The sequence below is a fragment of the Perkinsus marinus genome, assembly GCF_000006405.1.
Source record: "Perkinsus marinus ATCC 50983 genomic scaffold scf_1104296935302, whole genome shotgun sequence".
Lineage (NCBI taxonomy): Eukaryota > Perkinsozoa > Perkinsida > Perkinsidae > Perkinsus > Perkinsus marinus.
In genome coordinates this window covers 110,774-137,327 of record NW_003214508.1, presented here as the reverse complement: position 1 = coordinate 137,327, position 26,554 = coordinate 110,774, and the positions used below count along the sequence as shown (strand labels likewise).

The 26,554-nt window shown below is 48.0% G+C and overlaps 7 protein-coding genes and 2 non-coding genes across 9 annotated transcripts; 5 read left to right on the top strand and 4 right to left on the bottom strand.

The window, feature by feature from the left end:
* Positions 1–269: 269 nt before the first annotated feature.
* Pmar_PMAR003315 (hypothetical protein) lies at positions 270–7,262 on the bottom strand (the record flags this gene model as incomplete). The annotated part of the gene is made up of 20 exons (XM_002784021.1): positions 270–420; positions 468–602; positions 654–803; positions 846–937; positions 1,093–1,170; positions 1,217–1,370; positions 1,461–1,561; positions 1,616–1,754; positions 1,997–2,117; positions 2,393–2,528; positions 2,576–2,680; positions 2,773–2,896; positions 2,997–3,112; positions 3,161–3,295; positions 5,497–5,635; positions 5,692–5,803; positions 5,853–5,932; positions 6,715–6,802; positions 6,909–7,079; positions 7,130–7,262. The coding sequence occupies 20 exons, from the start codon at positions 7,260–7,262 to the stop codon at positions 270–272; spliced, it is 2,460 nt and encodes an 819-aa protein (XP_002784067.1).
* Positions 3,603–3,676, top strand: Pmar_PMAR003318. The gene has a single exon. It is a non-coding gene; the product is annotated as a tRNA-Val (tRNA).
* Positions 6,325–6,406, top strand: Pmar_PMAR003316. The gene has a single exon. It is a non-coding gene; the product is annotated as a tRNA-Ser (tRNA).
* A 557-nt stretch (positions 7,263–7,819) lies between the features above and the next one.
* Pmar_PMAR003314 (hypothetical protein) lies at positions 7,820–8,266 on the bottom strand (the record flags this gene model as incomplete). The annotated part of the gene is made up of 1 exon (XM_002784020.1): positions 7,820–8,266. One exon carries the CDS (start codon positions 8,264–8,266, stop codon positions 7,820–7,822), a length of 447 nt encoding a protein of 148 aa, XP_002784066.1.
* A 3,543-nt stretch (positions 8,267–11,809) lies between these two features.
* On the bottom strand, positions 11,810–12,640 carry Pmar_PMAR003313 (hypothetical protein). Its single transcript, XM_002784019.1, has 3 exons — positions 12,454–12,640; positions 12,329–12,402; positions 11,810–12,278 (listed from the first exon to the last, which is right to left on the bottom strand). The coding sequence occupies exons 1-3, from the start codon at positions 12,601–12,603 to the stop codon at positions 12,128–12,130; spliced, it is 375 nt and encodes a 124-aa protein (XP_002784065.1). The 5' UTR covers positions 12,604–12,640; the 3' UTR covers positions 11,810–12,127.
* Positions 12,641–12,775: 135 nt separating this feature from the next.
* Positions 12,776–17,411, top strand: Pmar_PMAR003312 (hypothetical protein; the record flags this gene model as incomplete). The annotated part of the gene is made up of 10 exons (XM_002784018.1): positions 12,776–14,114; positions 14,162–14,369; positions 15,036–15,176; positions 15,761–15,896; positions 15,941–16,061; positions 16,114–16,304; positions 16,411–16,515; positions 16,760–16,867; positions 16,914–17,093; positions 17,136–17,411. The coding sequence occupies exons 1-10, from the start codon at positions 12,797–12,799 to the stop codon at positions 17,409–17,411; spliced, it is 2,784 nt and encodes a 927-aa protein (XP_002784064.1). The 5' UTR covers positions 12,776–12,796.
* A 343-nt stretch (positions 17,412–17,754) lies between these two features.
* Positions 17,755–18,939, top strand: Pmar_PMAR003311 (hypothetical protein). Its single transcript, XM_002784017.1, has 8 exons — positions 17,755–17,871; positions 17,933–17,964; positions 18,012–18,140; positions 18,186–18,309; positions 18,358–18,440; positions 18,594–18,649; positions 18,692–18,783; positions 18,826–18,939. The coding sequence occupies exons 1-8, from the start codon at positions 17,771–17,773 to the stop codon at positions 18,905–18,907; spliced, it is 699 nt and encodes a 232-aa protein (XP_002784063.1). The 5' UTR covers positions 17,755–17,770; the 3' UTR covers positions 18,908–18,939.
* A 2,448-nt stretch (positions 18,940–21,387) lies between these two features.
* Pmar_PMAR003310 (hypothetical protein) lies at positions 21,388–21,645 on the top strand (the record flags this gene model as incomplete). Its single annotated transcript, XM_002784016.1, has 1 exon — positions 21,388–21,645. The coding sequence occupies one exon, from the start codon at positions 21,388–21,390 to the stop codon at positions 21,643–21,645; it is 258 nt and encodes an 85-aa protein (XP_002784062.1).
* A 2,311-nt stretch (positions 21,646–23,956) lies between these two features.
* Positions 23,957–26,419, bottom strand: Pmar_PMAR003309 (hypothetical protein; the record flags this gene model as incomplete). Its single annotated transcript, XM_002784015.1, has 10 exons — positions 23,957–24,084; positions 24,138–24,246; positions 24,291–24,415; positions 24,462–24,556; positions 24,607–24,678; positions 24,721–24,843; positions 24,887–25,011; positions 25,055–25,189; positions 25,374–25,602; positions 25,650–26,419. 10 exons carry the CDS (start codon positions 26,417–26,419, stop codon positions 23,957–23,959), a joined length of 1,911 nt encoding a protein of 636 aa, XP_002784061.1.
* Between the last annotated feature and the right edge of the window lie 135 nt (positions 26,420–26,554).

The following is a 26,554-nucleotide window of genomic DNA, read 5'->3' as shown; positions in this document are numbered from 1 at the left end:
GGCACTAGAGAGCTTTCGGCCAACGATACCTCATAGGAGGCATATGTGATTGAAAGATGATTCAATACTATATCGTCCAGATCTGCACGCCCAAGGGGACGGTCAATACTCCAGAAACGCTCGTTCAAGGGGAATCCTCTCACTCGAGTCCAGTATCTACCACCATTAAGAGGACACATCTTATCAGCCTTCCCTGCTTTTGTTAACGGTTTCAGATAAGCGAGAGGTGACGTAAGAACATATACCATCAAATATTAGTAACCTCTATCTCACCCAGCAAACCACGTAGATGCCAGAGAGAAAACCAAAAAGGTGAGGCTGAGGGCTATGTGCCAGATCTTGGAATAGAATGGTAAACGGCTGAGCTGAGCGTCGGTCAGTTTGGCTCGATCTTTATGGTAAGCTCCACGAGTGCCAACCCTGAGCATGGATATTAGACACACACTACTAGCTAAAGCTTCTCTCACCAAATAACTGCAATGGAAGCGAATAGATCAACGTAGACGACCAAAGTGGTCAAAGTGATGCTGATGCCCGCACCACCCGATTCATGGACATACTCGGCAAATACCAACATCGCGTCGAGGTTCGAAGGGTTGCTACTGAGAGAGATACCGACTGAGATGACTCGGGCACGAAGAGAGGCTCCTCACTTCCCTGGATTGAAGGCAGTGCGTATAGGATCTCCTGGAGATGTATGGCAAGCTACTGCATATGCAGCGATATGCGATGTGAGATCATGACGAAAGGAGGTCGCCAGAGCGCTGGACAGGAAGAGTAACACGCCGCCAAGCATGATTAACCTGAAGTTGCGATGCAGTGCACCTTGACTCAGTCTGGCCTACCATTGTGGACCGTAGTCCAAGGTGAAATCGAGGAAAGAAGTGTTCTTACTCCGGTGCAGGAGTAGCGATCGGGGTGGACGCCGCATTGCGATCTGAACAAGACGGAAGGGTTAGGACTCTGATCGAGTCACAATGGATAAGTCAATGATGGAAAGATAGTAATGATAAGCCCTATGAGCACAATGAGTAGTGTAAAATTTGGCTGTAAATGTAAGAGGAAATGTAAATGGAGTAAAAATTAGCTTACCAGCAACACGAATGCTAGTCCATGACAGGTTAAGGCGGTAATCACCAGCACCCGATTGAGGAACGATACGTTGGAGAACTAAGAAGGAGCCGTTCTCACACTACTCGACAGACCGAGAACGTACATCTGTTAGGGTTTCTACACCGAGTCCACTGTTAGTCTGGACCTGGGCCAAGCCCAACTCCGACAAGCTGAGGGCGATTCCGCTGACCGAGTCACCCTTGCGGTCTTTGGCACACTGCTGACCGTCGACCTCGCATTGGGCGAGAGTAGAGTACCTCAAGACAAACGAATAAAATGGGGAGAAGATGTACGACTGGTCAGTAGCGCCAGTAAACAACGGTGATGGTGTAGTCCGGTCAACCTACTTTGCCAGAGTCGGCCGACTCTCGGGTCCACTATTCAAAGGACAAATGAGACCATCCTCGAACGAGTTATAGCTCAAACTCTGCCAGCCGCCATGTGAGGCCTAGAAGTGGAGGAAATGTGGTAACCGCAATGATCGCCGGGTAGCGTTTCTCACGGGAATACGGATGGTTAACGGCTTGGTCTGGCCAGCAAGCCCCTGAAACGTCATTGAGCCTCCCTTAATAGTGTGTATATCATCCACGATAACCGAGGTCGTTAATAATGCCAGCGAGACGAAGACCGCCATAATGTATCTGCCAGCATGCAGAGATCCAAAGGGCAGACTTTCTAAGCCACGTTGAGAATATAATGCTTGGTTCTCACTACATTACGAAATTAACACCCGACCAAGGGTAGGAGTGTATGAAGACCCACAATAGGATAGCCAAATATCCGCACAATTTCTCATTGTGATCAACCTGTGCAGTTCTTCACAAGGATGTTCTTTCCCACTACGCTCGAAGTCTGTGGACTCTCTAGACATTGGAGCACTTACCCCAAGCCGTAGATAACAGTCCATTTGTATGACAATCCCAAGTGACCATCGTCATTCTTATCACGAGGTATGATGAAAGTCCGAGGGTTGCTCCGAATGTCAGGACCCAGGAATGGCAAGCCTATCACAGACTTGTGAATTCGAGTCGTAGGTGCTTAAATGCTCTCACAGAGTTTGTCTGTTATGTTATCAGTCCATGCCACGAGAGTCTCCCATTTTGATTCGGACATGCTGCTGGAGCAAATGCTCCTCAATAAGGGGCCTGCGATGACGACTTCTCCAATTGACCCGCCGAGGTTTGTTACAAATCCAATGCGCAAACGTGTGGAAGGACAAGTGCACAGACAGGAACATGGTAGGAGGATCATGGACTCAACTTGAGCTTGACTTTGTCACTGAGATCAGATATCTTTTTTTCGATCGATATCCAATCTGGCTCCTCTTCAACGTCTTTATCATCCAAAAAGGCGGTGGTGCTGTTGGAATCGTCGTCCGAAAAACAGTCGTATGCCTCGGCGAGGAGGTCAGATACCTGACAAGCTCACTTGTCTCGCCACTCGTGGCGTGTGCTCGGCGTACCTTCCCGAACCGGTTGGGTGCACCTTTTCCATAGTCAAATAGCAGCTTCCAAGCTGGAATGTTGAGCAGCACGAAACACGAGCTCACTACTACACTCACGAGAATCTATACAATGAACGACATGCAAACAAGAATAACAACTACGATTGAGTTACATCAATAGAGTAATGCCCGCGAGCAATGACAATTAGAAATACACAGGGCACAGCGACTCCAAGGAGCATCAACCATGCCAAGGCTTTCCGCTTGATGGGTCCGTATTCGACAAAGGCAAAGGCGATGAATATCGGGATGCAAATGAAAGCTGCGTGTCCAGAGTACCTAACATCATGACCATGGGGGTTGACAACTCCGCTTATAACGTGTAGCCACTGGCTTCAAGCCAGTGAAGCCCAACGTGGAGCCCTAGTGAGTAGCTTACATCATATCGTTGCAGAATATAAGGGTGATGATATCGCCGAATATCTTATTTCCAGGTGTCTCGAAGCACTGTGGGAATTGCAAGACGCTGAAGGGGGCGGGTAGGACAGTCCATGGCTGAAATGAGATCGTCAGCGGCTAGGCCGATCTTATATGACTTTCTACCATGATGATAGCTCTTAAGAGATACCCTAGACCGACAAGCTGTAGGTACTTTGATAGGAATCTAGTCTTATCTGGAGTTACGAGCCACACTAGGAAGGCTATCAACAAGGCGATAACGGTGGCGAAGTCGGCAACCTGAATACAAATTGAATAATCATCATGGTGGTGAGCAACAGGGAGCTATCGTTTTGAGATTGTTCGTGATGGGCCGGCGAGGAAGGAGGCAGTCATGTATCAACCACCGACCAACACCTAGTGGGATTTTTAGCCAGAGCCTTACATCGAAGGAGGCGTAGGAATATCCCAAGTGATTGAGGAGGATATCGTCGAGGTCAGCTCGTCCAGTTGGCCGATCGATACTCCAGAATTCTACGTTGAGAAGGTACCCACGGCGCCGAACAGAGTATCTACAGTCGGTGGGTACAAAAACTTATAAATATAAGCTGGAATGGTCTAGTTGGTTATGACGACTGCCTAACACGCAGTAGGTCCCGAGTTCGATTCTCGGTTCCAGTACTTTTCGAAAAAACTGTCTAACTTGTCATCGTTGATGAATCCTTTCTGAGACTCACCCAGATGCAGTTGTGCAAGCCATCGCAAATATGAAAAAGATGAAGCTCAGCCACACATTCCAAATCTTAGAATAGAAAGGCAGTCGGTCGAGTTGGGAATTGGTGAGACGCGTTCTGCTGCTGCTATAGGCTCCACGACTACCAGCCCTGAAAAGTAACATCGAACAGGTTACACTCCTTACCACCCCTTTGAGGGACTCTCTAAGCGATCGACAGATAACAGTCGCGAGGTACGGAAAACATCACCGTGCAACAGGACCAAGCTCGCTCATGCCATTGATATCGATTCATCGTGAATGAATACGGCGAGCCACGAAAGGATTGTAGCGAAAACATGAAGAAATGACAGTGACACTTTAGTAGTGTGCTATTGTCATTCCTCCATGACTTCAGATGGCCTTACCATATGACGAGTACTGCAGCCAAGACGTCTATGAGGATGACGACGTATAGTAATTGCATACTCAGCCCGCTGCTGCTTGATGAGTGTACGTACTTCCCGAAGACCACCATGGCGTTTAGATTCGCCGGCTTATCTCTAAAAAGAGGAATCTCCGTCAGAACTAGTGCCAGGTTTACCCCTGGGGGAGAAACGCTGCTGTGAGGGGGTCGCCTGGAGAGCTGTGACAATGGATCGCATAGGCGGCAACGTGTGAAGCGAGGGAGTGGCGGAAAGATGCTCGCAGACCATTCGAGACTAGCAGCGCGACTCCGGCGAAGAGCACCAACCTGAGAGCAGTGCGAATTTCAAGGGAATACTTGCCACTCATTCGAGTTCAAGATCAACTCATTGCCACAACGGTAGTATACTAACACATCCTACACTAGTAGTGTAACACTACACAGGAATACTTCTCATCTACAGCACTTACCAGTTAGGAGAGTAGTCAGTGATGTATACCCAGATGCTCCCTCTGGAATTCTTATGCAAAAGTAAAGTTCGAGGGCTACGACGAACGATAATCTGCAAGGCAAAGTCAACGAATCTCCTGTTCTGGGACTCCTACCAAGATCGCGAATGCCAGTCCATGCGCCACCAGAGCCATGATGTCGAGCACTCTGCTTATGTTCGAGACGAAGGCCAACTGGAAAAAAACGGCTTTCCCCCCAGCCGAGGCGATGTGACGAACTTGCTTACACTCGCGAAGGTTTCGCTGCCCAAATCACTGTTAGTGTCAGTTCCAGCTAGTCCTAGGTCGAAGAGGCTGAGAGCCAACCGACTCAATGAGTCATGATGCCTCTCTTCCCCGCAGGTTTTGTGGTTCGACTCGCATGCGGCAAGATCGCTATACCTGCATAGTCCCAACTTGGAGGTGCACTATCTAGATTCAGCAAAGATTCCTTATGACACGAAACTTGTATAGGCTAATAATATTCTTTCCTACTCGCTGATCATCAGAGCTTTCAACTGTTGGGCTAACAGTGCAGAAGTGTAGTACAACGAATACAGGAAGATCGTTCGAGCCAGTACAGAGATGAGCCTATAACTCGCTAGCCTCAGATGGATAAGATTCAAATCATATAACTGTCGAGTACTCCCCAATCACTTGAATGTCACGCCCGCGAGTGTGCACGTAGATTGAGAAGAAGGCGACAGCGACTTACAACATCTCTGTTGTCGGTGTTCTCGAGGTAGGGAGCGTGCCTACGGTGTTCGAGCATATTTGGTCACTGACAGAATCGAACCGAAAAGTATCCCAGCCTCCTGATGATCTCTGAATGAAATCTCTGCCGTAGCTGTGGAGTTAGCCATGTCTTTCTCACCGGAATAGTGATGATTTTCTCCCCAACCTGGCCCGGAAGTCCTTTAAATGTCATACTGTTCTCTTCGATGTGGTGCATGTCGTCCACTAGTACTGCTGTCAAAATCAGAGAGAAGGCTATAGCGACCGCTCCAGTGTACCTGCCATTCAACGCATTCATAGGCATCAGTGTTCTCCACTGACACATGTTCCCTACTTGAGCCAATAGATGACTTCCCATTTGTACGGTAGTTTGAGCTCGTCGGCGGCTGTGCCATCTCGCGGTACAATACATGTCCTATCGTTGTCCTCGCCCAAAAATGGTATGCCTATTTTCACCATAGTGACCAACGATGACTATCGGAAACGCCAACTTACATAGCTTGTCAGTGAATCTATCAACCCATGATGTGAGAGCCTCCCATTTGGAGTAGGACGTCATAGTATCATCAAGGGGCCTGTACATGATCCATGACTCATCGTCGAATTGACAACAAAAGTCGAGGAGGAGGAGCAGAAGCGCAATTAACTCGTTAATCGGATGTACAGTCTATCATCGTATACTTTTTATAGCGTCCCCACGAGTAATCGGGAGCCACTAATGACCATATAATGTGTAGGAATGTCGAGGTGGTGGGAGCATACTGCTATCCATGAGCGAGGTACGTATTCTCCGCCTACCAAAACGGTGGCGTCCCCCTCAACTCTCTAGGGAAACAATCTTTCGAGCTCACACGGTTTACCTTGGATGTGGAAACTCGGACACGCCGTCTATAGATCTCCCTTCCCATTGGCGTAACGTCTCGAAAGATGGTCGCCGGCCAATTATGATGAAGAATATTCAAACACAGACAGCGTGTCCGAGTGGTTAAGGAGGTGGACTTGAAATCCACTAGGCTCAGCCTGCGCAGGTTCGAATCCTGCCGCTGTCGAATGGATAATACGCTATAACATCCTCTTATGATGATCCGTGCATTCATGGATTCACTCCTGATTCGCCGTTGGTAGACGGCTTCCTTGACGAAGCCTGTTCACCTGCAGCTCATCCCTCGTAAAAATAGATCAACGGCTCCTGATAGCTCCGTTCGACCAAACGTGAGGTATGAAGATGATGATAACAGACTGTTGGCCATCTGCATACTGGCAGTGACTCCTACCAACCCGTGCAACAACACCACAACTGGGGCGGACGGAAATCGTTAAAATAAACGTCTACAGAGGCCCTCCTATGGTGGACGACCGGTCCCCCTCCTTTGCTGCCTTTAAGCCACCTCTAGGTGTTCTTGTCGTTGATGCCAAGGGGTCCGAAGTGTTGTGTGTTACCGGTGCTGATATTCGAGGCACCGAAACATCAATCATACCACGAGTCGTACCATAAACTTTGTAGCCTACTTAACGATAGTTTCATCGACCTTCCTCGCCCGTTATTACTACCAGCATGCGGCTCCTCTGGTGTTTTCTCAGCCGCATTATCCGCGGTATTAGTTTGCTGCACAGGTTCCTTCTCCATTATAAGGAAGCTCCCCGGCGGCTCAGCCACCATCGCATCAAGGGCGACCTCCTCACCATTGGCTTGGACTATCAATTTACCGTCCCCTGGCTTGTCTGAAGCGATGAGAGCGTGGTATTAGAACGAATTTAATCGTTGGAATTACCCATTCCTACTAACCGCACTGTGTCGGGATCGACAGCCTTCCCGAAATGACTATGTGCAAGCTCCCGGAAGTGTACAACTACGAGTTGCTCATCCACTACAGGATCAGCATCTTCATCATCCGAGTTAGACATTAGATTGGACGGCAATCCTGAGGCACAACCAAAGGTACTCAAGACTTCTGGAATGCACAAAAGACCTCCTCAGCACGACCACTACTTCCTGCCGTCCAGGTTTTGCGCGGAAACTGAGATGGGGCGACGGTTCGATCCCCGGTGGGGACATTTCTACGCATATTTTTCCACCATACTGCGCACCTCCATCCCTCACCGTTGCGTTGCTATGCGTCTGCGTACGAAAGTAGCACGCAGACGCAAGCTGACTAACTCTGAAAAAAGGCATGAAGTAAAGAATTCATGCCAAGTATGAGAGATATCGCTGTCAGCGATATCTGCATTCGATATTGCATCAGCGATTCGCTGATGCAATATAAAACGTAATGGAGATAGTCGAGTCTACCAACAGATAGTTTGGATCTCGACCCAATGTGTACCGCCAAATATGACAATATCTCAGTGGATGTCAAACGATCCTCTTCTCCTACCCAACAACGCTCTCATACTGTTGCGTGATTTACTTTCGACACTCCCAACACGACTCAGCAGAAGACCATATGTCCTTTCCAGAATCATCACTCTACAGTAGCATGCTTATCGATGACCCCATCGCACTGCCTCTTTCTATTGATACCCAGCATACCATAACCCTGCCATCTGATCACCGACCGGATAATCTCCTCCCAATGAACCCAATCCTTCGGCCGCTGGCCTTTCCGCGCTGTTAGTATTTGCTTCAGATTTCCTCCCCGTTCTCGGAAGGCGAAGACCAAAGCATAATGGTTCTTGAAGTGGACGATCATACAATCATACTTCGAGAATTTCACTTTGAAGGCATCCCAAGCTCCTTCATCAGTCGCCCTAATAAATGGCGGACAACGACCAAGGCCAGTCTTGCCCAATACTCTCTCAACTCGAAACCCTTCTGCTTCCAACGCGGCTTTAATCGCCCAGTTCCCGACCCCTGCTGTCGATGGCTTATCTCTCTGCAACTTTCGCGCACAGTCTATTTTCCCCACCATAGCTAGCAAAACCTGTGAGAGGTCATTTACTCCACCAAATGGTATATCAAAGGAAATCGGCATTTCTCTGTCACTTCGTGTGGAGTCTCCGAATGCTTGCTTCGAAGGATCCCCGAGCTCCGTAGGATGTCTCTGCACTTCGGACGCTACCTCGGCAACGATTCGATCAATAGCTTTCTGGTTGTTCTTACAACTGTTCCAGCCGGGTATTTCTGAATCAAAACGATCTTCCAAGAGCTTCCTAATATCTCCTGGTTCTCCCAAAACATTCGCTCGCTCCATCAGTCTAACAATCCGAGACTCAACTACTACCAGTAGTGTTTCTAATGCTTTCCCAATCGTGTCTTGGTGTCGTCCCGAACCACAGCAGTTTATGGCAGCAGCAACTACCGCCGCGGCACAACACGGTGCCCCGTCTTGGGCTACCCACGACGATAGAGCCCCTTGATTCACTCCGATTATGAGGAACCCAGACTGTTGCTCATTCGAGCTGCCCATGCAATCATGGAATATTTCACTGAGGCTTTCAGCGGAGGTTGCTTCTGGCAGGAGTCCTGCATCCTCACGGCTTACTGACATTTCTATGTGGAGACTACCGAGGGCTAACTGTGAACTCAGCACAACCTCTTCGGTAACGACATCAACACCAATAACACATAAAACATGCTTCAACCGCTCGCGTTGTCCTGAGCCGATCTCTAATACGACAGAGTGTCCTTGTGCCACTTGGCATTCACTCGAGGTACGTAAGTGGACAAGTAAGTCGTAGTAAGCGTTCTAGAGCCACCCTGAGATTAGCAATGATCATGACGCTCTCACCGGCCAGCCCCACCTTGGGCAATACTGAGCGCCCCTTATTATGAGGAGCAACAGACACCTTGGTTCGCTTGAAGCGTTCCGTGCTGTAGGGACTGAGCACGCGGAGTGGATTCACTCAACCATACACAGCATAAGGGCTACTCACTCAGTTTCAGTAGCTGAAAGATTCAGTAACGCCCTAGGGGTGTATAGAAGGGCACGACGGTTAGCCTCGTAAGCGATGGACGACTGGGAAAGATGCGCTTAATGCGCCTAGAGAGCCGAATGAGATACAAGCCACCTGCATATCTCTATTGACCATCGACAACTCATGAAGACGAAATGGAGCTGAGGCGGGCCTCTGATACGTTGGATCATCCTGAGCACTGATGTAAGGCATCAAAGGGTCGGAAGGAGAGCCTACTCTAATCAGTCCAGTATAGGTGGGCATGCTAGAATTGAATACCCACAGACTCCTTAGCACCCGTTCCAATGCGGACTTGTTCGGCCATTGCGTGGAATCCTCAAACGTCGTCTGAAGCATTGAACTCATCACTACCCCGACTGCGATAGGGATGCGAAGACCTCGCTGTACAACACTCTGTGTCAGCAACGTCTGTCCCCCTGGGTTGAGAGAGGCATGAGTCACCACCAGTCAATACGACGGCAGCTCAGTTACACAGTGTGGGAAAATATGCACATGGTCAACTACATGTGTTGGTGACAACATGAAAATTCTGAGGAGATTTGGGAGAATTCTCATTGTTTCCTGGACACTCCTACCCGGTTTCGTATGTAAACTTCTATACTTGTCGCGGAAACTCCTGAGCTCAGCTGAGGAGAGCGAACGTATATTCCAACACTGAAGTTCCAGCAACACATGGTCGTCGTCTTTATTGTGATCATATCGGTCATTAAATCGATGGATATCGCTTTCGCCAGTACGCCGAAAAGCTTTGCAAAGACCAACTTCTGGCTGCTGATTGTTTCTAGACGAACTTTAGCGGAGCGAAGCAATTAGCCCTATCGCCTCACCTGCCACTCCTCGACTCTTTCCAAGGCCTTCGATGTGAATATTTGGGAGAAAGGTAGAGACCGTAAAGGTCTGTTCTCCATAGCAAACGCTCTATGGACGTCCTCAGAACCTTATAAAATAGGTAACCACCTAATGCTGAGTCGAACAGTTTAGGTCCTCACTCTTGTAAGTGCCCCTAGTCACTGCTCTCGAGGAAATGGACTTGCATCGCGGCCCGGACGGTTTGCCTTCCCTCAACTGTTCAATCTGTAACGGCGTCACAACAGCATAGGAGTACACGCCTTACATCTAGCGATCCTTGAACCACAGTTTCTATTGCCCGCGGTAGATTGTATGCATTGGGTTGAGACCGCGCGCCCGACTTCGCGAAGGACCCTTGCAAAACGTCGCCAACATGGGCCTGTGTTACATGCAATGACCATCAACACCGCTGTGATAGTTGCTCTCACCAAAATTTGCTTATCGGAATCTGTAGAGATTGCTAGCCAAGGATGGATAATGCGGAAGTATCTGGAAAGAGTACTATAAGGAGGACACTTCGGTGGTTGTGTTAGAGTTACTTGGGACGTAGGAGGACTTCCAGAGTCTTCTTGCATCGAACATCCAGTGTCGAGGGGGTGGTCATGAAATGAAGCCTCCACGCCGCAAACAACTATTCCAATAGCAATAACCACTGTCGCGAGTACGGAGTTATGACTGCAGTCTAGACACGTGTCGCACTGCTACGATATTCCCCCAAAAATGCAGGCCTTCCTCACAAGTCAGTTCGATCAGTCCACATGGGTCTACAGAAACAACTTGAAGAGAAGCTCCGTCGCATAACGAGTTCAGTTAACCTTCCCCTACAACGCTGATGTGAATTGAATAACAATAACCATTGTAAGATAGTGCTCGATAGAGGGGCTACTGCATGGGGTACTTAGAACACTGACACTTTCAACGATGATGATGAAGACGACGACGACCGAGCAATCCCGGTGCTCGACGATGCAGATGTACCACGCGGTCAAAATGGGTTTCAGAAATCGACCTCCGTCTGAAGATGGTGGTAAAATGTGACCAATGTAAGCTACTGCTTTTGCTGAGCTCGATAAAACTAGGTCACTGACCCGACTGGAGGATGATGCGTCAGAAATGAGCACACAGATCTGAACAAGACAAACAACTGATAGAAAGCACGCGGAAAATGGAAAACTCACCTCAGCAGTTTCGCCGACATTGACACACATAAGCGAATTATACAGTTCGAAAGAGCACCAGTTAAGAGCTGTTTCGATGGACCAATAGGTTGTGACTGCGTAAATGTTTTCGAGTGACTTGACGAAGTTGACAGAAGTAATAATAATACATGTAGCAGACTATCAGCGATAACAAAAAGGACAAACCATATGTAGACTACTTCAGAATATATGACGGCCACGGGACGAGCCTTGAGGAAGTTCAGGTTATGTCGCGGCGATGTGGTGCCTGAACATAGGGGAATACCAGTATTGATGATATTAATGGGAGAATAAATGATATCAATTGATGATATATATAGTAGTACTGAATTGGTACGAAGGCTGCATCACACTACTACAGACTGATGACAATGTCGGACCTCAGAGATCTCAGAGGCCTCAGGACAGTTCTGTCTTCAAGACTGTCAAATGTGGGGTATTTAACGAATTTCCAAGAATTATATAATTTACCACACCACGCCGAGTAAGGTAAGGTCGAGCAAATCTCCTATATAGGTATACAAAAACGTGGAGGATAGCAAGGCACATCTCTCATCATAAGGAGTAAGACTAAGCTTAAGAGTAGTGATGATAGTACAGATGAATGTCTGAATCTCAATGTGGCAGCGACATTCATAATAGTCCCAGCTGAACAGAAACTAGACAGTAAAACAGTGTTGCCAAATTATAAGGTTTCAGGGACAAACCAAAACGTCATCGAGTTCGTAAAAAAAGGGCTCTCATATAACAGAGTCGAACACAGTCAACTGCGGTGACACGTACACCCTCCTCACTTGTTCAGATTGGTCACCACCAAGTCGCTGCATAATCGGTAACTCTTAGATCCTCGACGGACTCTAACATGTTATACGAAGTTTCGAGATCGTTACTTGATGCCAATGTTGATGTCAAACTAGATGCACTGTGTACAGTAGACAAGGATGATGATAATGAGGACCTGAGGTTATCGAGGAGTTGTAGGTAGAATAGGAACAACTGACTGCTTACTCGGAAGGGGCAACTTCGAGGGTTGACCTCCCCTCTGAAGGAGTCGATGGCCAGACACTCATGCAATGTAGGCGCTGAAAAATGGACATAATAATAATCACTAGTATGGCATTTGGGGGGGTTACCTCCTCCACTTTGGGGATACGCCTTAGCAAGCCTGGCAAGGGTTGGCTGCACTCACACCCCTTTCCAGAGAAGAGGTCTTCGGGGAATGGTAGCTGCTGAGTAGAACCCCTAGTAAACTGGACGACATGCGCCACCGCCGAGCCCGCCATTTCAGGGAACCAATTCGGCACTCCTATCTGATGACAATGGTTGGTGGGGACGGCTTACAACACGGATGCACGCACGAGACTTGCGCACAGGTGGGCGCGCGCTAAAGTTTACCACATCTTTACATATCTTCCAAGTTGTCGAAACTTCCGTTTTCACCTCGACAGTGCATTTAGCTGGAGGTTTGTCATCATAATGTCATCAGATTTATCAGCTGCTGTACGATCCGTGGAGACCTACCTCCTCTACCCTCACAGTCGTTACACTGTACCACCGACCCCACCACAGGAGCTGCCCAGCTCGCCGGTCTATGAAAGTATTAGAAAGGCCGCTATCGCTGTAGTAGAAGCAAAATGGGAAGTGGCGTTTCAAGAGCCGGTCATTGCTGAGCTCTTACACGACTGGGAAGATACCGATACACTAGAGCGGTCCCTACGTGATGCTGCTGTTGGCCGCGGCCCTGAGTCGGAGTTGTCCGTGTTGGTCGCTGCTGTGGCGTGCTTACAATGCTTCCTACAAGCCAACTGGACAGGGCCTGAGGTCACTTCTGATAAGATTCCGATGTTTCCTAATCAGAGAGCTCTGGAGTCCGCGCGTAACTCGTACGTTCTGAGTCGTCTTGAAGTCGATGGTGAGCCGCTGTACGACGTAACTCGAGGGCCTCAACTTCTACTCACGAGCGTAACTGTTCTCTGTGGTGATATGCTGGAACAGTCCGGGCTGGAAACACTACCAGTGTGGCGGGCTAGGGCGGCTTTCGTATGGCAACGGATGCTGGCTGAGGCTACTGCCAGAGGAGACGGCCAGAGTGTGACGTGTATGAAGGCTTGTGTCGAGGAATATGCACAAGCACTACTACAAGGAGGATATATTGCACTGGACCTCTCTGACCAGGTCATTGCATGTGGTCCCTCGATGCTTCCATCAGCACTCAGGGAAGTTGGTGATGATGATGGTGACACCACGAATGAGAATGCATCGTCACTGTTGAAGGTCGTACCAGCTGAAGCAGTTTCGGAGACAGTTCGGGCTGTTATGGTATTGGAATTGGCTATTCATACGAGTTATTACGGACTACCGACTGACGTGTCTGATGAGATTATCGATGCTGCTGCTAAGCACGTGGGGTTCTCTTGGGAGATCACAGGGGTAGAAGGAATCAAACGTCGGTATCAGACGCAAGCCTTCGCCCAGCTCACGTGTGTGACCAAGAGCACTCTGGCTGCTCCTGTTATGGAGAGTAGCAGTAGTGGGTCCGCGCCACAGGACGGGGAAGCCCACCAGAACGTCCAGATGGCCGAGCTGGATCCTGATACTGATGTATTGGAGTCGGTCGAATACACCTCTGATGAGTTCAAGCCTAGTGTACTGCATGCAGTAGAACAGGCTATATTGCTTACTAAGGCTGTGAGGTTGCTGTTGTCAAGCGCTGCTGATGATGATGATGCTATTACGATGGAGCAAATTGGATGCCTAGTGAATCGTGCTTTGGTACTTCCGGAGACTCTCAGCGGTGAGAATGGTAGTGTACTTGGTAGGGGTTAATGCGTTCTTGATTAGATCCTCGTGACGCTGGCTGCTCGGCCCATTGGTTGGTGTATTCTGCCGGGCTGTGGTTACGTTGTCGTACGGAGTTCGGCAGGGTTAAAACGAGGAATCGTGCGGCTTTCCAATTGCAAGCTCTGGTGGATCAGTATAACGACAAGTTACCGGAGGGTGATGCTAGTGCGGCACTTGTTGCGGATAGGATTGGATACGTCCACTCAGTGTAATAGGGTGGTGAAGGTTGGAGGGGGTGGTCATCATAGGCGGCTATATGAAATTTACTATGAAGGCTACGGTTTATGTTGAATATAAGGTGTACTACTGATGGTGTCTACAGTTGGAGGGGTACCTCTTACTAATGTTAGTGATAAAAGCAATGGTTTTGGGGTGGTAGTTGTGAAAGTAGAGGATACTATCTGTGGTGTTATAATCATTGTGACATTTCGCTAGGATAGAATGAAGATTTCTCGATTTGTGTGTTCTTCGGCACAGACGTTGAATGTTTTATGTATCTCCACAAAGACACTTTGCAACTGTGAGCTCGTCAACGTTGTATGAGCTCAAAGCTTAGATATTCACGCGAGGTATAGGATATACAGTAGTAATTAATTCTGGCAATCAATGGAGCATAGCGAAAAGATAATTGCTGTTTCGGGTGCAGTTTATGGTAATCTCGCGCACCCGAGACTGTTTCAACTTCATGGCCTCGGTCGTCCTTTTAGTAGTGGTATTAGTAGCAGCAGTTAGTGTTCGCTCTCTTCAGTGGAGCTTAGATGTTTTTCGCTAATTATAGGAGTTAAATACGAATTCGAGTAGAAGTGCGCGGAAACTATTGAGAATTTCATCGGAAATTTTTATATTTTTTGTCACACTGATTGAATGTTGTTAGATACTATCCGTCTTTACCAATGCTACAACGTGAGTTTGGTAAACGTATGATGGAGATGGGTATGGTGTTGTCGGCCTATGATATGTTTGTTAGCATCAACATGTGGTGTGAGGCTATTGACTGCCTTATTGTTGCAGACAGGTAGTCATCATATACGTGTCAATTTGATATGCATATGTGTGTTATCTCCGAGATCGATGCTAACCGATTTGAAACTATATCGCATATACAATGTAAACCATAGCTATGAATACTAGGCCTTCGTGACGAAGGGGCGGAGTTCACTTAGTCCATGTCTATTGATTCGATCAATGAATTCGACATAGGTCGCCGGTTCGATCCCCAGGTGGGACATTTCTCCATCATTAAAGTTCTTCGTGCATATCTCTTCGAGCTGTTCGCATAATCGAGTTTTTTGATTTTTCGCAAAACCTCCGCATAGAGAGGAGTCGTTTGATCTATCTGATAGCCTCCCTCGCTTTGTAGTTAAGCCAGAATAATTCTGCACGCACGCACGACGCGAAAATGCCTGTTGTTGCGGTATATGCTCCGCCCGCTTCGCTCGCTCCGCAATTGTTGTGATGAGAGTACCCATTTGGGACTGTGATAGCGACGACTTGTTCACTATCAGTTTCTCCCGGTGTAATACACATTCTTCACATCTGCATAACAAATTTACGCGTGCTGCTGAGCATTTCCTGTGCACTGTGGATATAACTTGGCAGGAAACATCAAGCTGAAAAATTGGTGAAGGAACGTCTTGAAGCCTCTGATACCCCCTCATCGACTAGGCCGCGACTGTTGTGCCAACTTGGTGACATTACTGGTGTGAAGCAATGGTGGCAGCAAGCTTGGGAGGAGGTAGGCGCCGAGGCATGTTGTTCACATAGGGGAAGTACTGTCAGTCGGAGCACCGTTACGCTCGAGCTATGCGGTCTTTGGGAAGATGGGCACTTCAGCATGGGCAACGACAGGAGGCTATAGAGTGTCTGAAAAACAGTTTGGAAATCTCACCGTTGAAGGCTGGTAGTTTTCACGGCCTTATCGTCGGGTCTGTCGTGGCAGTTTATGTTTTCAGGCATTTGGTTTTCCCTGGGAGCAATGTATTTGCAAGTCTCGCAGTACCAGGACGCTGCTACGGCGTTCACTCGGGCTCTGGGAGTAGACGACACTGATGCACAATCTTGGGCCAACCTGGCAGCTGCATATATCACTATGGCGCAGGAGAAGATGAACCAGCAAGATACAACTTTGGATAGTGAAGCAGATGTAAGTAGCGCGCGCCATGTTGATCGATATGTTGTCTCCTTTTGTGTGGGTTGTCTCGCTCGCCCCAAATCGATCGGCTATAGCTACACCTGTATATGTTGTTTAGATCACCCACGAGACTGAACGATATCTGAAGTATGCTTACACCTGTTCGTTTGAAGCTGTGAAGCGAGCTCGCGAGTCATGGAGAATGTGGCAGAATCTTCTTACGGTAAACCTCGGGGTGATTGAATGGTGAATGCATTGCTTAGAGAGCTTGTATGATGACCAACTTGTTGCCTTCCTACTGAAAGCCTTTGGCTTGAGGACCTTCAAAACTTATATGCTTAACTGATATGCTCTCTTGTCGAATATATGAGATCAGTGCTACAAGGCGTGGTGACACTTTTGTGAGTGTCACACCTTTCGCGTAGAGCTGCTCTTGTCACTGGTTGAACAAACTGGTATTACTTTAGGTCGGTCAAATGAGACGCGATCCTGTGGGTATGACATACGCTGCCAGAGGTCTAGCAGTAGACCTTGGCAGAGCTGATTCAATTCTAGATGATGATGCCTTGTTGAAAGTGAGTGAACTTAGAACAACGCAAGTGGTGACACGCCCGTTATCAGGATCTCGTGAATCTATCGGTGAGCACAGGAAAACGCAGACCAGCTGTAGAAATGTTCGAGACATTGGCGAAGTTGCATGGCACTAGTGCGGTGTGTCACCGGTGCTTGGCTCAACTAGCCGATTCTGATGAAGAAATCGCCAAACAGAGAGTCCTTCAGCTCAGACATCTACTGCCGAGGGTAAGATATAACGCCCCAGAAGAGTACAGCATTTCGTAACAGATCCATGACGCTAAAGATTTGCCAGCTGTGAAGTTCGAACTCACTGAGCTTCGAGACTGTATGAGAGTTCTGGTCGGCGAGTGTGAGAAGGGCCTTGGAAACAAAGGAGGCCTGTCGATGCTGGTTAGAAGTGCAGTACGTAAAGTCAACGTAAAACTACAGGAGAATGGACTGTCGAGGAAATCAGAATGGACGGATATTCAGCATGAGATAGAAGGATACAGCCAAGAAATAGTTGACTTGGTGAAATCGAAAAATAAGATCGTTGAGGAGTGATTGATGCTATTCCTGATTGCTTGTTGTTCAGTACACTGTCCTTAATAGACTCGTTTCCTTCACTGGCAGACTTGAGGAGTTGATGAAGTTGTATCAGTTTGTGAACGGATCGATGATGGGCTCTATTACGAATAGCTTCGGTCGAGGTCTCTTTGGTGTGATGGAGATAGCAGTTGGTAACACTTTGTGTTAAACACTGATAACGTTTAAAAACTTAATAATGATGATGTTAAACACTATCGTGTTAAACACTATCGCGGTTATCAATAATGGCAATTATTGATTCTTTTCTCATTGGTCTTGCATCCAGTCTCCTGGTGACTTGTATAGAGGAAGGCTTCATCTGTTTTCTCTGACTCATGCACGACAACCTAACAGACCGGCTCCGTCGAAGAGGGCTGAGTGCTAGAGAGCGACGCCATATACACATGCACTCAAATATCTTCAATGGCAGTGACCTGTAATCCTCCCAACTCTGCTGGGGCTCTCGAAAGCTATAGTTAAGTAGTTGCTGTCCTCAGTTACGATCTCAATGACCAGGAGAAAACTTTGGGTAATAGTCGACAGCCCTACATCCGATCGGCCGACTACTGTAATCAGCCATCATTCGAGGAAGTGTCCACCCTGAGATGCCGGGGCCTGGGCCGGGTATGGTCATGAAGAGCGCTAGAGAGATGAAGGCCAGGATGCTCGCTGGTGATGATACCGTCGATGCGGCCCGAACTAGGGGTAAGGATGCGACTCAGCCGTGGTGACGCCACCCAATAGCTGCAGTTTCTTATGATGCAAACCTATTGCCGACCTCTGAGAATCTTAATATGGGCGGCGCTATAGACTTCAGAAACGATCCGAAGAAAGCGTGGTATCATCCAGCCCGAGAGCTCGGGCGTCGTCATGGGTGAGCTCAGGGATCATCGCTCTTGCCTTCGATGCCGTCATTTTGCAGTCGGGATGTCCCTGCTCGGACGAGGACGCGCGAGATGGAATTGCAGACGTCATTTCTACCATATTCAGGAGATCGTACTGTCTGTAGGCTCGTTGGTTTTCAACTCGGGAACATCTCGTGGAGTTGATTTGAAGGCGTTTTCCCCACATACCTCCTCCCTGACGAGGAGATTTTCTTCATCCTCTTGTATTGGTTTATTATCCATCCTATCATTCCGCCACTTTCACTCTATGCAGGCCAAAAAAGTGTTGCTGACGATGAACACCAAAAAACCAAGTCCAGAGACTTAGCGGTAACACTGTGAGGGCTGTAGTGAAAGAAGGCCCCTCTTTAGTGTTTCAAAGACGATGTTGTATTCACCTGCGGTAGAAGGGGCGGCTTCCTGAACTCAGCCACTGAGATTGGGCGTCGGAGACATGGCATACAGTGAGGTCCCATGAGGATTGTTCGTGCGATTGAAGACCTCAGGTCGATAGACCCGTGTTTGACAGCACGTGATAAGAAGCAACAAGACCTGTTCGTCTCTCGGGTGTTCTCTCACGGTGGATAGAAAGAAGTTTGCATGGCATCAGCAGTGTTCGGAATTAATAATGAAGTTTTCATGTCGAAAATTTCGAGTTGGGCATTGATTCGGAAGTGCTCTCGCATTAGCTGTTGATCCTTAGGCATGTAACTCTGTGAGAATTCTTACACTAGGCTTTGCCGGGTCTGTGAGGAGGCGTAAATTTCTGTTAGTTATGATATCTCATACCTACATCTAAGTCTTGCTAGAGTCAAATCGAGCCTCAAATACTCATCAGTTAGCGTGAAATGCTGAAGTTTAGAATTTGCCTGAAAAAAATTGAATTACTTCAAAAGTGATTTCTGATATACTATGTAGACCATTTTGTAAATTTGTGATTTAATTTTCATCATTTACTAGTGAATTTATTTTCGCTAGAATCTTGTATTCCCAAGAAGCAATATGATCTCCTCCGATTCATCACTAGTCTCGACTTGATCGTTTTTCATTGAGTCATAACGTGCATGTCGCGACCGCCGCAGCGGCCTCCACGACATCGGACAAGCAGCCCTAAGGAAAAGGAGGAGGAGGATATGTTTGGTCGATGGGCCTTGGGGTGGAGTGAGGGGTGATTAGTAATCATTCAAGTCGCAGTATGGCGTCAATGGAGTTCGTAAGGTACTGGCGAGAATTGGAACCGTATCTGTATCGCCTCGCGGAGGACGAGGGTCTGCAGCCACACTACAGTGCGGCGTTTGGGAGGCTCAGGGATGATCATCGAGTAGGGGATATCGTGGTTGATTTGGAGACGAGATACAAAAGGAGTGGTATGGAATTTATGCCGCACTCTGAGAGTATTTTCGACAGGTCCACTTGGTCTTGTGAAGGCAATTTGTGATCAGCTGGATGCACCATGCCAGTCCCCTCCTACACAGGGCCTATCTGATCAGTGAGTTGTTGCTGTGTATATCATCAATAGTTGTTCATGCCTTGTACTTGTCACTATACTTGTCTCAAAGACCATACGTGTGATCGTTTCACGAGTTCTACCGTGTCATCGATCATATCTTGGAATTGGCGATAAAGGTCTATTTCGCATAGGTCCATGCTGGGGATGGACGAAGACACCCTCGACGACGAGGTCTTGGCGATCGCAGCGGAGGAACGACAGTGGAAGTCCTTGGTCCTGGCAGCTACTATAGGGTTATACCAGGTAACGTCACTGAAGTTTCACAAGACGGCCTCATGCTTGATTCATAGATATTATTGACCACAGCGTACCCGAGTGAAGGGGACGAGAAGAGGATAATAGGAGAGTTCTATTTACATGGCGACCACCTACGAGACCTCTGCCGCAGTTATTATCCTGAATAGTGCTCTCTGTGATGCTATTGGTCGACTCAGCTGTTCCTGTTGTCCTTCTCGTGCTGCCATTCATAACTTTTCTAGTACCATGCATTGCGTTTACAAGAGTTCACAGATCATTACGCTCCGTGCGTCATACATGTACGATCGTACCATCCATTTATCTAGCAATACGTTAGTTAATATAGTGTTATGTTCGGAGCATGCTTTGGTCGAGTGTAATATATTCTATCCTACCGCTTCACTGAAAACAATATCTTAATGCTACTGCTGAGAAACCCTTCCTGTCTATCCAAGTCGAGGAGGAATCTTAGAGACCTACATAGGGATCTGTATCCTCTACGATGAGGCTTTCAGTGAGCTTTAATGATCTGAACAATCTTGCGCGTTGAAGAAAAGATTCATCATAAGAGTGGCGATCCTTATGAGTTACCAATCCAACCAGGTTGACGTCACACAGTGTTGCCGTACCGACACGGAGTGAGAATCGGCTGAAAACCAGCGCCAGAACGGGAAGTTTTCTTTACTCAGAACACTGCTCAACCGACAACAACTGACTAGCGAGTTATATCCGGCTGAGAATGTCCAGGTTTTCACCACGGGTTTCCCCTTTAGTAGCCCTGGAGTCGCCTGTTAAGGTACGATGCAGAGGTTTCTGTGAAAGAGCTCATCCGGTACTCGACTTCGCTTCTTCGGCGGGGAGGTCCTCGGGACAGTGACCCGGTCTTGTGATGGTGACGCGCAGACGGTACGTTTTTCGATCCTGTCAAGCTTTTTGGGTTGGAAGTCTCTCTCGAATTTATGCCCTGTCCCAGCGATGTACAGACCATGCTACGAAGCGTATTGATAACAAAATCGTTGGGCTCGTCTGGGTTCATCCAGAGTTTTGAATGATGAACCCCGCGGACCGAAGTCAACACCGCCTGTCTCTTCGTGTACTTTTGGATGCTCATTGCACGCAGGAAACCCGTCACACTTATGGCAGATGAGACACCAGCTCTATTCCGAATGCTGCACTGTCAGTAGTCCTCATTCGAATGCTGATCATCCTCACCATCGCTCTGACAGTAGGATATCTCTCGACCGTCCTGGCGTTCCCACCAAGCACTACATATTGTGCGGAGGATAACCCACTTTTCCGAGGTTTCTTGGCATTCATCCCGATGTATCAAGGTTATTTCAACATCTACTACACTCTCAACGAAGAGATATTAGTAAGTGGTTTCATTCCGTGGAGTTATAACCGTGGGAAACCTGGCATAAACGTCAACATCACGGCCAAGGCATTGATCGACTTCACCAAGACCTTGCGTTTAAACCCAATGGAGTGGGCAAAGCTCCCCTATAACGATGCAGAAGACGCGTTCACTCTGACGGTCAATGGTACCAAAATTAAGGCGGGTTACTCGGAGTGTAGATGAATGGGTCACAGAGATTCTGCATTGAATGTTGTTGTAGGGCCCGTTCACAAGATGATTTCCATTTTTTTGCTTGAGTCGATCTCAGGCTAGGTTCAGTCGCAGACCTTGTCGTCTAAGTCGCTTATTACACCCCATCCAGCACTTGATGTGGTGAGTTGCCTCCCTGACTCGATTACGGTAAACTATTAATTCTTAATAAATTGCGTTGAGTTATGCGGTCGAGTCGAGTTCACTGAGTAATAGGACGGACGCATATTCTTTTCCTCTGATAGAGAACAACTGCTCATAGCCCTCTCTCGGTGATCATATATCATAATATCTTCGAGAAGCTATGACGGTCAACTCCTCTCTGTGGTTTCATGGGACAATGTGTTTCCACCTACTTCAAAGTCGTCCTCAAGAAATATCTCAGATGAATATCATTCGAGATATTTCCTGATGCTCAGTGTCATCTTAACTGCCATTTGATGAGAGCCAAAGTCACACTGCCCCTGCCTCTTGCGATCAATTCCCAACTCTTACACTTTTATCACTACTTCGAGCTCGACGGAGTGCTCACCTAGTTCCCGCTGTTCACAGTCCGTGACTTTTCATACAGTCATTCGAGATGTCATGAACCCCGGACGACTGAGGGAGAAGACGACCATCAGCCCTTGCCTTCAGAAACGCTGATCTCCATTATCGCCATCTGCGGTCATCTGTTGTAATCACACCATCAGACCACGCTTCATCGCCGAGCTCATTTATATCCTTTTCGGTCTCAGACCCCGAGTCAGGATCTCCACCAATTCGAGGTCGCAATCATCTTCAGAGAGGCCCACATGCGTACCTTGACTGAACGCAGGCTCCTCTTCATCTACGGACGAAGATGCCCCCTTCCGCTTGGTGCATGAGCCCTCGTGATGGTTCACCTCTTGAGGGATCTCTTACTCATCTCAATGAATCGTCCACATCACAGACACTTTGCATAGTGCTCTCCTCTATTCGATACTACCTCCTAACCTATAGATGGCTTGTTTGCGGTACGGTAGAGCCATACGGTAGAGACCAAGAACTATGAGACCTTGTGTGACATAGTGGTAGTGTACGTGGAGTAAACATCCAGAAAGCTCGGGTGAAGTAGTTTAACGAGAGATATATAGCACGGGCCGCGCTGCGCGACATTTTGGGTGGTTGGATGGGAGGTTACCAAATTTGTCATGGTTCATGTCGTGAAGTTACGTTACGGTCGCTCACTTTCATAAGTGTAAACACCAGTCGAAACGGCCCGGTATGTAAACTCGCCCATCTATATTCGAGTCTCACCTTTGAGGGTCAGTATCTGCCTCAGTCGGGTAGACGTAAAGAGGAGACAAACCACATGCACGAGGCGATCAGTATTGGAAACTACCGACACAAAACTAACGTCAGATTTATCATTCTCAACAGGCAATTATCATGCAAAAAAATTTAGAGCCTTCGTGATTTGAAAATAACATCAAATTGCATGCATGTAGAACAGGAATAGATTTGATAACGATATTATGAATAATCAATTTCTGCAGAAAGTAGAGGATATGTATATTTCACAATTGATAAAGATATTTCCCGAGACTACAACCACTACAAAATCACGCGAATACAAGGGATAACATAATTGCGATCAGAATGGTGGTATATAAACCTGGTCGGAACCCCGAAGCGAAGCCCTCTGCGCCTAGATCTGGACCTAAGACACATCGTCATTAATGCTAATTCAGACACTCGTTAAACCAAAGACACACGCATCACATGTGGCAGTGAGCTCTTCATCATGCGCCCTATAATCAGCCTACTGTAGTTTCAGTCAACATCTTTCCTCTTACTCCAGACAGGTAAAAACAGTAACATTACCACTACAACAACCTTTACTACTCTACTATCCACAGTAGCATATCAGAATACGAATCTGCACTTAACCACGTGAGTGATGCACATGGAGTTAATATACGTTAGTCGAGACGATAAAGAACTCATTCGAGCGTAAGCATGCGAATGAGGGATATTTCGTGACTGTTAGAGTTTTCAACAGTTGAAAATAAGCCATAGAATGGCCATACACAACAACAATTAACACTACCGACAGGGGTCGAGAGCTAAATCGAAGACCAACACCGAATTCAGTCTCCAACTGGCACGACATATTTCCACTAGTACAGCGCGTCTCAATAGCGGCCGAACGAATTACCGTACTACCCGAGCCGCCCGATATCTCATTGTTAGACTTGAGGGATAAGTGAGGGTAACTGACAGACCTCAATCATCATCATGATGACCTCCACTATGAGGTTCCTCACTTCATCACAGCACACACCAGCGCGGGGTCTGTACAGGTGAGATACCCTTCCTCGTAGTTGTACGTGCTCACTGCCTCAGAATACTCCCCGCTGGGATCTTTCAGAATTTGCCCAGCCGTATAGCCTATGCATGGGACGAGGACTGAGCGCTCGCCATACTTCCATCATCAAACTTACAACTTCCAATCGGACGAACGTCGGTACTCACACCATCATACCCGACAGCTACGAAAACTGTGTAGCTCTTCCGGTCGGCGCTGCACTCCACGCGGTGACACGCGCTGATCTGCAATGGATACAACATATCTACGCTGGGACCTCTCCCCTCACCTGTTCCGGATTTGGAATAATCTTAACTTTCCCATCACCAAGGTACTGCGAGCGTCGTAGTGAGCTCATCAAACAGACGCTGTCCTTCGCGAAGAGCTCGCCATTGAGACGCGACATATCGTCAACTGAATAGATGGTGTGTGATCCGCCCAAGACAGGGGGGTCAGTTACATCGGCCTAGATTGCAGTCCCACGAGGAGGCGCCTTCCCAAATTGGACAATAATCTCCATAAAACGACTTGCTGTGTTTAACAGGACCACAATATCTAAGCCCGACAACAGTCCGACAGACACGCTCCGTTTCTCATGTCCTTACTCGTATTGAGAAAACGGTGCCTTCTCGTGCTTTATAGCGCACTGAACCTTGGTCTTGAGGTCAAGCGAGCACCTGAATAGGCCTACACTTCTCACCATCAACACTGCCACTCACCTATGCTTGTTATCGTCCTCCCCTGCACAGAAATGGCTACTCTTCTCCTTCCCCACCTCAAACGTCACGTCACCGTCCATGTTGATGCACTTGTCCTCAACGAAGGAGCATCCCTGTTTGTACCTGGCTTTATCATGCAACCCTTCTACGCCATACCACGACTCACCCAAAGAACATTCCCTTGTGCATCTTAGTAGCCATAGAATAGTCCGGCAGATACCAGCCGCTGTCCTCGAACAAGGCCAGTGTTATCTCCGACATGAAATTATACGAGAACCCCGTTACTGGTACCTAAGCCCTATCCATCAGAGACAACAACCAAGAGGTCACTCACCATCAGTTCGCCCTCAAGGATCCTCTGCTCCCAGTGGGACTCGAGAACAGTACAGCCCTGTCCCGACCCATGATTCTCGATCTCCATACCGTCCAATGCAGAGCATCCAAAATAATTCCTAGCCTTCTCTACGACCTACCACGACACCATTCAGCGCCCGCTAGAATATATGTTCGCTTTCCTCATCTGAGCTCGCGGATTCCCTCATCATACTAGACAGTTTATACACCGATTCAGCTAGAATGGTACAAGAAACAGCAAGAATTTCCCCAGAAGTTCCCATGTTTTTCGACTCTGTCTATTGTAAGTCTATGCTCACCTTGGGTGTGACGATCTTAAAGACACAGCTCCCCTTAGGTGTTAGCAAACACTGCTGCATATCGGCGCTTGTTGTCGAGCCCGTACGACCAGTCGGGCACTTGCAGTCTTCCTTGTCCATACCACGACCAGAGGAGACCTCAACAACACCAGGGGCGTCGATATACATGTAATTACCGGTTGAGGACGGATAAGTGACGGAGAGTCCGTTAGAGGTCGAACACTGATACCTGACCAAACGCATAGGGCGCACGTTACTGCTACACGACTTGAGCACCTGACGCCGTATGGTAGAAGCTGATCGTTAGAGGTGTCTCGCGGCACACGAGGAGTTCCATCTGCGTATCGGTATAGGGCGTACTTGCTCGAGGAGAAGACCAAGGCATGGGTGAGCTCATGGATCATAGTCCCAATGAGCTCATCCTTGGCAAACTTAGAGTTTACATCGATCATTTGAGGACATATATTAACGAGGCCGAAGGTAGGTCTATCACACTGATCTCTTTGACAACTAAGAGCGAATGCGAATGTACCAACGCCATTCGCACCGCAGTCCGAGTCGGGTTTGGCGGTAACAAGGATAACCATATCAACGTCACTGTACCCCTCACCAGCTGGATAGACGGTCGGGTAGATACAGGTGCCGTCAGTGTAGCACCCTCCGTAGGTGATGAGCTCATCTAGATACTCATCGGGGATCATAATAGGAGTACCATCAATAGCACCACAGGAGGCTCCACCACCTTCATAACGAACACGAGCACACTTACCAGGAAGCCATTCACTACGACAAGACCTAGCACCCCTAATAGGAGCTTGGGCTCGACGAACCTTCAAGGTCTTCTGCCAGTAGGAGACGGCTCGTGGCACCGCTTCTGATCTAACAAAGTCCCGCATGGTCTGGTCTGGCAGGTCGGTCTCTAGGTCGATGAAATGGACCCCCAAACGGAGGGATGCCCAGGGTTGACCAGCCATACTAGCTTCACAAGTATCCGCACTCTCACCAAGACGTCGACCATGGCCGCCATACACAACTGGCGATACCATGAAGTCTTCAGGTGAGACTTCACTTTCCCAACACCTTGCAGTGATTATCAAATTAGCGACTACAAGTGCTAGAATGGCAAGGCTTTGTCGGTAGAGTGTCATGTACGTATATGTAAAAGGCAGCTACTACTACTA

Coding starts and splice junctions, on each gene's coding strand:
- Pmar_PMAR003313 (XM_002784019.1), bottom strand. CDS start 12,603: ATGGCGGGCTCGGCGGTGGCGCATGTCGTCCAGTTTACTAGGGGTTCT. Junction 12,403..12,453: donor GTATCCCCAAAGTGGAGGAG/GTAACCCCCCCA, acceptor TCCATTTTTCAG/CGCCTACATTGCATGAGTGT. Junction 12,279..12,328: donor CTCGAAGTTGCCCCTTCCGA/GTAAGCAGTCAG, acceptor CGATAACCTCAG/GTCCTCATTATCATCATCCT.
- Pmar_PMAR003311 (XM_002784017.1), top strand. CDS start 17,771: ATGCACGACAACCTAACAGACCGGCTCCGTCGAAGAGGGCTGAGTGCT. Junction 17,872..17,932: donor ATCTTCAATGGCAGTGACCT/GTAATCCTCCCA, acceptor TGCTGTCCTCAG/TTACGATCTCAATGACCAGG. Junction 18,310..18,357: donor GAGCTCGGGCGTCGTCATGG/GTGAGCTCAGGG, acceptor GTCATTTTGCAG/TCGGGATGTCCCTGCTCGGA.